The sequence below is a fragment of the Vulpes vulpes genome, chromosome 2, assembly GCF_048418805.1.
Source record: "Vulpes vulpes isolate BD-2025 chromosome 2, VulVul3, whole genome shotgun sequence".
Lineage (NCBI taxonomy): Eukaryota > Metazoa > Chordata > Mammalia > Carnivora > Canidae > Vulpes > Vulpes vulpes.
Window position 1 is genome coordinate 22,181,921 of NC_132781.1, and position 12,900 is coordinate 22,194,820.

At 44.5% G+C, this 12,900-nt stretch overlaps 1 protein-coding gene across 11 annotated transcripts in view; it reads right to left on the reverse strand.

Moving 5' to 3' along the window:
* The window catches only part of WIPF2 (WAS/WASL interacting protein family member 2), a 52,413-nt gene that overhangs the window by 9,492 nt on the left and 30,021 nt on the right, over positions 1-12,900 (reverse strand). For 6 of the 11 annotated variants that reach the window (XM_025995735.2, XM_025995733.2, XM_025995734.2 and 3 more), the window contains 3 exons: positions 9,134-9,266; positions 8,087-8,203; positions 7,071-7,727 (listed from right to left, as the gene is read on the reverse strand). In XM_025995735.2, coding sequence (XP_025851520.1) covers positions 7,071-7,727; positions 8,087-8,203; positions 9,134-9,266 — 907 coding nt within the window. The remainder of the gene's footprint in view (positions 1-7,070; positions 7,728-8,086; positions 8,204-9,133; positions 9,267-12,900) is intronic. The other 5 variants (XM_072747303.1, XM_025995737.2, XM_072747305.1 and 2 more) reach the window with 1 other exon arrangement.

Consider the following 12,900-nt stretch of genomic DNA (forward strand, 5'->3'; position numbering starts at 1 on the left):
AGAGGGAGAAGCAGGCTCCACGCAGGGAGCCTGCTTTGGGACTCAATCCTGGACTCCAGGATCACACCCTGGGCTGAAGGCAGGCGCTAAACCGCTGAGCCACCAGAGGATCCCCTATGTATCAAATCTTTAAAAATTATTTAGCCACTCCTACAAAGTATGTGGTATTATCCCCATTTCACAAATGAAGAAACTGGGATTCAGGTTGTTTGTCTGAGGCCACAGATCTAATAAGACTCAGCATACATTTGCTCTTTCCACTATGCCCACACCGCTTTTCATAACTACCACAGTTCTATATTATCTGCCCCCAAAACATATAACCCACTGAGATGGAAGTGTATCTTTTAGGGGTGCCTGGGTGGCTCAGTTAAGTGTCTGCCTTCACCTCAGGTCAGGATCCTGGGATCCTGGGATTGAGTCTGGCATCAGGCTCCCTGCTGAGGAAGCCTGCTTCTTCCTCTCCCTCTGCTGTTCCCCCTGTTTGTGTTCTCTGGCTCAATCAGTGTCAAATAAATACAATTTTTTAAAAAAGAAAAAAAAAAAAAAAGGAAGTGTATGTTTTGGTACCAACACCATGTCCTGTTATCTAAATAATACATGGAGAGACTACTCGGCTTAACAGACAACACTGATAAAGGGTGTATCATCTTTTTTTTAAGTATGCTCTATACCCAATGTGGGGATTGAATGCATGACCCTGAGATCAAAAGCTGTATCATCTACTGAGTGAGCCAGTCAGGTGCCCAAGAGCATATCTTCTTATTCCTCCTGTATTATTGTTGGAATTTCTGTAGAGTGACTGCAGTTAAGCATGAAAGAGTAATGGAATGATGTGTGCAGACAGGGGGTCCAGCACTGTAGGCCAAATAATGCCACTTTTCATCCCCTAAGATGTACTCTGAATGTCTACCTCACTCTTTTCAAGGTGTAAGTATAGACAGGTGCTATTAGAAGCAGTAACTAAAGAGAAGTCTCCTTAACACCACCTAGCAGATATCTGAACCTTGATTTCATTCTAAATCTGCCCAAATCAAAGCTGTTTCAGGTCACTTTCAAAATATTTCCCTAAAACTCAGATTTCTCAGGGCCTGAGAGTCTGTGACTACTCTAGGGGAGGGCCAGGGAGTATAAGGCAGGGTTAGCTTGGATCAAAAGGACACCAGCTACACACTGGGAAGGTGGCAGTGATTAGAGCCAACCCAGACTGGCCAATGGAGTAGGACAAAGAGCACTCTCCTTGCTCCCTTGGCACTCACCCTCTGGGACAGTCATCCCCTCTGGGTTCTGCCATCTCTCCAGTAAGTTTCTGGGCTCTTTGTCACATCCAGTTTGTTTTTTTTTTTTTTTAAATATGTTATTTAGGGATCCCTGGGTGGCGCAGCGGTTTAGTGCCTGCCTTTGGCCCAGGGCGCGATCCTGGAGACCCGGGATCGAATCCCACGTCGGGCTCCTGGTGCATGGAGCCTGCTTCTCCCTCTGCCTGTGTCTCTGCCTCTCTCTCTCTCACTGTGTGCCTATCATAAAAAAAAAAAAAATTAAAAAAAAAGATGTTATTTATTTATTCATGAGAGGCACAGAGAGAGACAAGCAGACATAGGCAGAGGGAGAAGCAGGCTCCATGCAGGGAGCCTGACAGGGGACTTAATCCCAAGACCCCAGGACCACGCCCTAACCCAAAGGCAGACGCTCAACCACTGAGCCACCCAGGCGTCCCTATCACATCGGTTTTAAAACCGTCTCAAAAAACAAACAAACAAAAAAAAAAAAAACCCTGTTTCAAGTGAAGGCACTGGAACCCAAGGACTGTAAGAAAGAAGCAGTTTGTAAAATAAACCTGGGGGTGGGAGATCACCTTTTGTAAACCTCGATAAACTCAATTTTGAGGAGGGCATGATGGTATTGATTCTTTAAAAAAAAGTCCCTTAAAAATAGTGTCAAAAAAAAAAAAAAATAGTGTCTTACTCCACAAAGAAAAAATTCAGAAACCAATACCACTGATCCCTGAGCACCCTGGGAAGACAAAAGACTCCACACTTTTTCAAATGTAAATAATTCACAGAGAAACAAAAGTATATTATCACATAATACTGTCATAATATGATTTAATAATAAAGATAAATCCATGGGACGCCTAGATGGCTCAGAAGTTGAACGTCTGCCTTTGGCTCAAGGGCATGATCCCGGAGTCCTGGGATCGAGTCCCACATCAGGCTTCCTGCATGTAGCCTGCTTCTCCCTCTGCCTATCTCTCTGCCTCTCTCTTGAATAAATAAATAAAATCTTTTTTTTCATTTCTAAGATTTTATTTATTTATTCATGAGAGACACAGATAGAGAGGCAGAAAGATAGGCAGAAAGAGAACCAGGTTCAATGCAGGGAGCCCAACATGGGACTCAATCCCGGGTCTCCAGGATCATACCCGGGGCCAAAGGCAGGTGCCAAACCACTGAGCCACCCAGGCATCCCTAAGTAAATAAAATCTTAAAAAAAAAGAGAGAGAGAGAAATCCAAGAACTACCTGGAAATCCTTGCATAAAACCATTAACAGTCATCAGCATACTATGATTTACAAAGCACTTCCATACATGTATTTACAACTACCCGTGAAGATACTATGAAGACAAGAGGGAACAAACTCAGAGAATGAGAGCTATCTGCCCAAGGTCACACAATAAAGATAGCTACATACTCAGAAGATCTCTGACTAAAATATCTCAATTTTCTCTCAGTGTTATCACTCTAAGAACTACTGCTCTGGTTATAGAGATGGAAAGCTGGCTGAGGACTCCATCAGGCCTCAAAATTGGTGATGGCTAAGGGACAGAAGAAAAAGGCTCATAACTTCACATTTTTTAAAGAAACCACAAAGAACGAACAGAAAAGTGGGAAGCAAGAATTCTGCAGACATTTAAAACTACTCAAATTCAGGGTGCCTGACTGGCTCAAGTCAGTAGAGCAAGACTCTTGAGTTCAAACCCCACATTAGGCCTACAGCTTTGTTTAAAAAAATAATTTAATTAAAAAAGTAAAACTATTTAGTTAAACCCACAGAAATTACATTTTCCCCCACTTCTATTCCTGGATAGGATTAGAAAGATATGCAGCCCGGGTGGCTCAGTGGTTTAGTGCCGCCTTCAGCCCAAGGCCTGATCCTGGGGACATAGGATCAAGTCCCATGTCGGGCTCCCTGCATGGAGCCTGCTTCTCCCTCTGCCTGTGTCTCTGCGCCCCCCGCCCCCCGTGTCTCTCATGAATAAATAAATAAAACCTTAAAAAAAAAAAAGATATGGGCTCTACTTTGATAAAGGGTCTTTAAAAAATCCCTAAATTAAAAAATATTTTTTCTAAAGATTTATTTATTCATTCATGAGAGACACAGAGAGAGAGAGGCAGAGACATAGACAGAGGGAGAAGCAGGCTCTTCGCAGGAGCCTGATGCGGGACTTGATCCCAGATCCCAGCCTAAACCGAAGGCAACCACCCAACTGCTGAGCCACCCAGGCGTCCCTTAAAAAATAATTTTTAACCTAAACTTTATAGAATCAAAGGCTACCATAAGATTGGAATTCTTATGGCTAAAGCCAGGGAGATACACAGTCAGGAATGTACCAGATTACTATATGACTGCCTTAGGTTAGACTGCCAGCTCCTAAAATACGAATCTCTTATGTACTTCGCCAACCAACAGCATAGGTTAATGGGCTTTCAGTATGTGCTTCCTGATGACTTAATTTCTTAATCAATGATCCAAACCTGCAAGGACTGTTTAAAAGCTCAAAGGCTTTGTGGAGGATGTGGCTCAAAGTCCAATGATATAAGAGGCCATGGGAGGCAGAATTCCCGGGTCTAAGGTCCCAGGGAGCTTCACGGTCTCCCTGACTCTCTACTTTCAGTCATGCTATTTTGTAAAAAGATTATACAACCTCTTCTACCTTTTCCAGAGCTCCTTATCTCCTCCTCATCCAGTTTAGGCTCATGGTCCATTGTTACAATCATTCCTGGACCTATACCCTTAGCTTCCCGGCTCCACTCTCCCTTGGTGTCATACATGCCTAAAATAGCTAACCCTGGTTAAATGCCACTACTCAGTACCTGCATACGCACAGCTGAACACACACTGTGCCAATCTCACTCTGAGTGTATGGCTCCTAATCCTGAGTGGGCTTCCGTGCTGCTTCTCCCAGGACACCCCTGCCCCCGCCCCCTTTATTCTCCCATACTCCCAGAGCACCACTTCATGCCCTCTCTCTCCTTCCCTCCCCTCTCACATCAATAGATGTCCTATTTCACCAATAAGAAACAAACTAGAAGAAAATTTGCACATGCTTCTACCATGATGCCCACCTGCCCACTTGCATCTATGCCTATGCACTCTGCCTTCCCTCTTGTTACCATGGAAGAATGATCTATGTTCTTATCTAAGGTCAACCCCTTACCTATGGATCAGATTCCATTCCTTTTAGCCTTCTTGGAGACATTACTTGGACAATTTCCCCATTCTCCTGTATCATTTCATCAGTATCCAAATGGATACGGAAATATCTTCCATCTTGGAGAGGAGGAGTCTCAACCCTCAATTCTCCTCCAGCAAGTATTCTATTTATCTGCACCCCCACCCTCACTCCCCTGTAAGGAAACTGAGATTTCTACTTTGCTATCTCTAATTCCTTTCCTCCTATTCGTGAGTTCCCAAACACATCCCAGTTAGACTTTCACTCTCATCCTCCACCACTTCACTGAAACTACTCAAAAGGGTACCATGTGGGATGCCTGGGTGGCTCAGCGGTTGAATGTGTGTCTTCGGCTCAGAACGTGATCCTCAGTCTGGGGATCAAGTCCTGCATCGGAATGCAGGGAGCCTGCTTCTCCCTCTGCCTATGTCTCTGCCTCTCTAAATAAATTAAATCCTTTAAAAAAAGGGGGGGTGGTATCACGTTGTTTGGGGGTCGCCCCAAAGGACTCCATGTTGCTAAGACCAGTGTCATTCTGTTTTCAGTCCTGGACACAGCTGATCACTCCATCTTCGCATCCTTCCAGCATCCTCTTGTTTTCTTCCTTCCTCACCAGGGGCTCTTTCTCAGCTTCCTCTCTTGCTACTCTCCATCTCTCTGACTTCTAATATAAAGGCCTCAACCTCTTCTCTATCTAGACTGACTCCCTAAGTGAGCTCACCCAGCATGTGGTTTTCAGTATCATTCAAATTTGGGGTGCCTCAGTTGGTTAAGCTTCTGCCTTCAGCTCAAGTTGTGATCCCAGGGTCCTGAGACTAAGCCCCGATCTGCTGAGCAGAGAGCCTGCTTCTCCCTCTCCCTCTGCCTGCTGCTCTACCTGCTTGTACTCACTCTCCCTCCGTCAAATAAATAAATAAAATCCTTAAAAATATATATCATTCAAATTTCTCTAGCCCAGACCTTTCTCCTGAACTTCAGAATCTCACAGATATCTAAGAGAAAATAATGAATTGGTGTTTGGCTGACAGGCATCTCAAACTTGACTTGTCCAAAAGTGAACACCTGGGCAGCCCTGGTGGCTTAGCGATTTGGCGCTGCCTTCGGCCCAGGGTGTGATCCTGGAAACCCAGGATCGAGTCCCACGTCGGGCTCCCTGCGTGGAGCCTGCTTCTCCCTCTGTCTGTCTCTCTCTCTCTCTAATAAATAAATAAATAATCTTTTTTTTTTTAAGATTTTATTTATTTATTCATAGAGACAGAGAGAGAGGCAGAGACACAGGCAGAGGGAGAAGCAGGCATCATACAGAGAGCCTGATGTGGGACTCGATCCAGGGTCTCCAGGATCATGCCCCGGGCTGCAGGCGGCGCTAAACCGCTGCGCCACGGGGGCTGCCCAATAAATAAATAATCTTAAAAAAAAAAAAAAAAGTGAATACCTGTCTTCTTCCCCCAAACCTGTTGTGGTCCTACCTATCTGCTAGTTTACTCCAACAGCCTCCTAAACAGTCCCCCTTGTCACCTCTGTCCTCCTGCTGTCTGTTTGCATCACACAAGTTTGTCATCATTTTAAAAGCTAAAGCAGAGCTGCCCGGGTGGCTCAGCAGTTTAACACCGCCTTCGGCCCAGGGAGTGATCCTGGAGATCCAGGATTGAGTTCCACATTGGGCTCCCTGCACGAAGCCTGCTTCTCCCTCTACCTGTGCCTCTGCCTCTCTCTCTCTCTCTCTCTGTGTGTCTCTCTCATTAATAAATAAAATCTTTAAAAAAATTAAAAAATTAAAAAGTTAAAAGCTAAAGCAGGGGTGCCTAGGTGGCTCAGGTCATGGCCCCAGGGTCCTGGAATCGAGCCCCACATCAGGCTTCCTGCTCAGCCTTCTGCCCCTCCTTCTCCTTCTGCCCCTCCCTCCACAACGCTCATGCTCTCTCTCTCAAGTAAATGAATAAAATCTTAAAAAAACAAAAAGATAAAGCAATGTTTCTCCTTTGTTCCAGTGCTCAGCAATTCACCAAGTAAATCCCAGTCTCAACAAAGTCCTACAGTGTTCTCCTGTGGAAATTTAGCTTCCTGAACTCCATGTCCTGCCACAATGGCCTCCCTGCTGTTCCCAGTCTCATGGCCTTTGTATCTGCTGTTCCCAATGCCTGCAGTAACTATTCTCTCAGATAACCGGTTAGCTTACTCTGTCACTCTCTGCCAGATTGTTACTTTATCAGTAAAACTTTCCTGACCCCTACCTACTCTCACCCCACTTCTGCAATAAAAAATATTACCACTACCCTCCACCCCTTATTCTTATTCCCCTTCTCTGCTTTGTATTTCTGTAAAATATTTACAAACCATGTGTATATATATATAAATATAAATATAAATATAAATATAAATATGTATATTTTACTAATTTATTTGCTTGACTGTCCAGAGAACAGGACTCTTCTATTGATTGCTGTTTCCCTAACAACAGAGTCTGATATAGAAAAAGGCATTCAGTAAACCTGTTGAATGAGTAAGTGAATTCTTTTTCTTTTCAATCGCTAAAAGAGAGCTTTGGAGAAAAGGGTAAAAAGACAAACTCAATTCTCCAAGGGATAGGAAAAAAAAGTGCTTCCAAGTACTTACCTGCCCCCCGACTGGGAGGGTCCCGAGCTGGGGGAGGTGGTCTATTACTCTGTAGTGAGGGAGAGGCTGAGGTGGGTGGAGGAGGCGCTAGGCCTCTGACAGGCCCTGGAGTCTTCCTATGCAAAGAATTGTGTCTCTGGGGCAGCTCCGGGGCTGACTCATTAGTGGGACTGGAGGGTCCATTGGGGACCCCGGGAGGCTGTCGGTAAGGCGGTGGAGGAGGAGCCAGAGACTGGCCACTTGGTCCCGTTCTGATATTCACAGGGGAAGGAGGTGGTTTGACTGGGGGTGGAGCAGGAGGTCCCTCTCGACCAGGGTGCAGCCTTTGTCCAGGTGTAGGCGGCAAGGGTTTCTCTCTGTTGTAGGCTGGGGCTTTGCTGCTGTGCATAGGCAGAGGTGTAGGGGGTGCATTGGCACGCCGCCCTGGGGGTGGTGGTGGAGGGGCAGAGGAGCTGTGCTTCATGCCTGTACTGCTGGTGGTATTAGGTCGAGAGAGGTCCGGTAACGAGGGTCTCTGCATCCGGGGCAGTTCTGGGAGTGAGGCTCGGTTGCTGTCTGTATCATCTTGAGGGCGCCCACCAGCTGTAGATACCGGTGGCCTTGGGGCAGCAGCTCGAGAACTGGGGACTTGCAGGGCTGGCTTACCAGCTAGGTTCTCTACAAATAAAGCAGATAGCACTCGATCAACAGAGTTAGATACACGCTGGTCGGTATCTCTACTTCACTCAGCCTCCTTAGTGTAACCTGCATGGTAGCAGGGTAAATGCCTGTATAATTCTGGGTCTTAATCTGGTTTCAGGCTCAGGGCCCACCAACAAATACTGCTGATAACAAGTTAAACACATTTTTATTTAATCCCTCAGCTTTAGTTTTATTCTGCTCTGTAACTCCTCCCCTGCTCCCACTTCTCCTTCCTCCCACCTCTACCACAGGCCTTGACCCTAGAAGACCCACTTGGGACTAGTCAGGAATTAATGCACTTGGGAAATATCCTAAGAAACTTTCTGATCAGATACCTGAAACGTCCTTGGCTCCCACAGGTCGGAGTTTCGGCACTCCCCCTTGGAAGAGACCTCCCTTGGGCTGCAGGGCAGCTGCTCCAGAGCCATAACCACCACTGCTTCCTTTGGGTTCTGGAAAGCATACCATTAGGGTTTTCACTTCACATGCCCAGAGCTGGTGACCAAGTGAATCCTGAGGAGAAATGCCTCCTCTATCTGGGCTTTATTTTTATTTTATTTTATTTTATTTATTTATTTATTTATGAGAATACACAGAGAGGAGAGAGAGAGAGGCAGAGACACAGGCAGAGGGAGAAGCAGGCTCCATGCAGGGAGCCCGACGTGGGACTCGATCCCGGGTCTCCAGGATCACGCCCTGGGCTGCAGGCGGCGCTAAACCGCTGAGCCACCGGGGCTGCCCTCTATCTGGGCTTTAATTTGGAAACAAATCAATCTTGCTTTTGACTTTGCATTAAAAAAAAAAAAAATGCAAGGCCTCTCAGCTCCACAGTTTCATGTGGAAATAAAACTCTTCACCGTGATGAAAGAGAAAGAACAAAAGAAACAAGGAGCCAAACTTCCCTATTTAGGAAAGGCAGAGGGAAAACCAGGATCAAGACACATTCAGCAAAATTCTCTGGGCTCTCCTCTCCAAGTCTCAGATTATATGGGGCCCCGCGACTTAAGGGTCCAGGTGTGAGCAAACTCTCCAGAAGCCTTTCAGAATGGACACTTCTGGGAATTATAAAATTGTTAGCTTCAGCTTGGCAGTTTTTAGTAACATGGTGGTCTCCTCAGAGAACAGCCAAGAATGTGCCCTAGTGAGCAATAGTCACATAAGATGGAGTCCTACCCAGAGAATGCTTCCCAAAGGTCAAAGAGAAACTTCTAAGGTATTCAAATGAACAGATGCAAAGACAGCCCAAGAGCATTCAAAGAAAACTCTCCTAAAGGACAAAATGTTCCCATTTAAGGCCCAACAATAAAATGACAGGCCAACCAAGTCTCCAAGTCAAATCCTGGAATCCTGGTGGCTCACTAGAAAATAAAGATTAGACTCACTCTCAAGGATGGGAGCACTCCGATCGTTAATGTTGGTCACCTTCTTCAGCTTGGTCCCTTTGCAGATGTCCTGTAAGAGGGCACCTCGATTCCGCTGCTCATCTCTACTCAGCTTGGGCTGCTCTGTGTTTGCCTGGAGGAAGAGGAGAAAATTTAACTATTCATCCTAAATAGTTCCCTGTACCATGAGCTTGGGATAAATACCATAAGCCAAGCTGGTTTCATGAATGCCCCTCCAACCTAATCAGATCCCTGCATCAAATAACAGTTCCAATGTGTATTCTCAGCCTTCCTAGTCCTTCTTCTGTTGTGCTTTCTGTGAAGGATACAGGTCTCCCTCCTATCAGAAGCTTCTGAAAGGAAGACTTATCAGGGGCGCCTGGAGGGCTTAGTCAGTTAAGTGACTCTTGATTTCGGCTCAGGTCGTGATCTCGGGGTAGTGAGATCGAACCCCATGTCAGGCCCTGGGTGTGCAGCCTGCTTGCAATTCTCTCTCTCCCACTTAAGAAAGAAAAAAAAGGAGGCCTTAACTAATGCTTACAGAGTACCTGTGTGCTGGGTTTGTACGTTAGATGCTTTATATGTATGAAAGCAATCATGAGTCTCTACTATGCCTTAGGCTAAGCATGTTACTTCCATTATCTCATTTATATCTTGAAATATTTTTATGAAATAGGTATTATTATCATTATCCGTTTGGAAAGTAAAAATAGCTAAAAGGTTTCCTGAGGCCACACATCCAGTAAATAGTAAAACAAGAATCCAAAGCAGTTGACTCTAAAATGCCTATCTTGGGATGTGTGGGTGGCTCTGAGGTTGAGCGCCTGCCTTTGGCTCAGGGCGTGATCCTAGAGTCCTGTGATCCTAGAGTCTCTGTGTCTTTCACAAATAATAAAATCTTAAAAAAAAAAAGCCTATCTTATCTCAACTAATAGATTTTATTGCTTCCCTATTACTTTATCTTCTAAACAATGTTATAAAATAGACCACATTGGGGCACCTGGGTGGCTCAGTCGGATAGATGTCCAAGTCTTGGTTTTGGTTCAGGTTAAGATCTCGGGGCCATGAGATCGAGCCCCATGGTAGGCTCCGTGGAGTCTGCTTGTCCCTCTCCCTTGCTCCTCTTTCTCCCCTGCTCCTCTCTCTGCTCGCATGTACTCTCTCTCAAATAAATAAATAAAATTTTAATAAAATAACACAGGCCATATTATTCCCATTCCAGAGATGAAGAAATGAAGTAGTTTAGACAAGTCAACATCACATGGAGAGTAAATGCAGAGCTGGTCTGATTATGTCAAAGCCCGTGCCTTTCCTCCTTTCCCTACGGCTGCCCACACCCTCCACCTTTTCTTTTGTTTCTTTTTTTTTTTTTTAATACTTTATTTATTTATTCATGAGAGACACATACAGAGAGAGGCAGAGACACAGGCAGAGAGAGAAGCAGGCTCCGTGCAGGGAACCCGATGCGGGACTCAATCCCGGGACTGCAGGATCATGTCCTGGGCCAAAGGCAGACACTCAACCGCTGAGCCATCCAGGCGTCCCCTTTTTTTTAAGATTTTGTTTATTTACCTTGCCAGAGACAGAGAGAGTACAAGTAAGGGGAGAGGCAGGCAGAGGGAGAGGGAGAAGCAGGGTTGGATGCAGGGCTGGATCCCAAGACCCTGAGATCATGACCAGAGCCAAAGGCAGACACTTAACTGACTGGAGCCACCCAGGCATACCCCTACAGTTTTTCCCAACATTGTTATTTTCTCTCAAGTTCTTCACTCTCCACCTACCTCTTAAATGCCTTTCAGAGTCCTATCCTCAGCCTCTATCTAAATCTCCCCAAGCAAGCTCATCCGGTCCCAGGGTATGAATACCACTGAAAAGCCCAAGTATCTCAAATCTTTATATTTCATCACCACTCCTGGCCCTGAACTTCATACCCATATGTGCTAGTGTCTACAGGACATCTCCAAATGAATATCCCACATATACTTAAAATCCAACATGTGGTACCATGTTCCTTACACAATTTTCAAATGTAGAGAGCTTTTTAAAGTAACCACAGTGGAATTTTTGGAAACCACTAAAAAATGATTCTAAAATCTACCTAGAAGATTAAGTATAGGAAAAAACTAAGAAAATGGGACTAGTGGAGCACCTGGGTGGCTCCGTGGTCGAGCATCTGCTTTTGGCTCAGGTCTTGATCCCGGTGTCCTGGGATCGAGTCTTGGATCAGGCTCTCTGCTCAGAGCCTGCTTCTCCCTCTGCCTAGGTCTCTGCCTCTCTCTCGGTGTCTCTTATGAATACATAAAATCTTAAAAAAAAAAAAAAAAAAGAAAGAAAGAAAGAAAAGAAAAGAAAAGAAAAGAAAAGAAAAGAAAAGAAAATGGGACTAGCACCACCAAAAGCTAGGACCAACTACAACAGGAGCACAGGGACAGACAGCTAAAGGAACAAAACAGAAAAGTCCATAAACAAACCTATGTCTGTATAAAAAATAATAAAAGTGAGGGGCACCTGGGTGGCTCAGTCAGTTAAGCATCTGCCTTCAGCTCAGGTTGTGATCCTGGGGTCCTGGGATTGAGCCCCATATCCGCTCCCTGCTCAGTGGGGAGTCTGCTTCTCCCTCTCTCTCTTTCCCTCCCCCTTGGCTCATGCTCTCAGGAGCACAGAGCTCTCTTTTTCTCGAATGAATTAAAAAAAAAAAACTTAAAGAAAAGAAAAAGAAATAATAAACGTATATTTTAGCAGTACAGAAAGCACCAATTATGAAATATAAGCTACTAATAGTAACTGGCTAATTTTGGGGGAAAAAAATAATCAAGTTAAATCCCTACCTGATAGCTTATTCTCAAACAAATTCTAGTTGAGTTATAAAATGTAATGTAAAAAAATCCATAGATGTACTATATGAAAAAAATTGGTAAGGGGAAGGACATGACAACCAAAATACAAGGAAAGACTGAAAGATTTACTTATTATAAATTATTTACTAGGAATATAAGCAGATGATAGACTGGAAGGACAAATCACCTGTGACATACAAAGGCATTATCCTAAATCTATACAGCAGTTACGTAAAAATGACTTATAAATCAATAGGATAATGAGAGAAGGATATGATTAACAACATTGTGTAAAAGAAATCATGGAGCCAGCAAATATGGAAAAAAAATTTTAAATGTAGGTTAAAACACAGTATGGTTATTTACCAGTGAAACTGGTAAAAGTTAAAATTATAACAGGAGACTGCTAGCTTCATGAAGACAGGGTCCACAGCTCACTGTTGTACAGTACCTGACACACTGAAGATGCTAAAAAAAAAAAAAAAAAATGCATAGAACTGTCTTATGGTGGTCATAAGGATTCAGGGGAACAAACACAAAAGAGTATATCTGGAGAAAGATGAATTAGTATGATCTTTACCGAAAGTAGTTTATGTACCAAACATCTTTTCTTCCCAATTTTTGTTTTGTTTTAGAGAGAGACAAGGAGGAGGAGCAGAGGGAGAGGAGAGAAAGAATCTTAAGCAGGCTCCACACCAAGTGCAGAGCCCCAAGTGGGGCTGGATCTCATGATCCTGAAATCATGACCTGAGCCAGAATCAAGAACTGGACAGTTAAGCAACTGATCCACCCAGGCACCCCTTATATCAAACACCTTTAAAAAGTCTACACAAGAATTCTACCTAGGAATTAACTTTAAAAAAACAGGGATCCCTGGGTGGCGTAGCGGTTTAGCGCCTGCCTTTGGCCCAGGGCGCGATCCTGGAGACC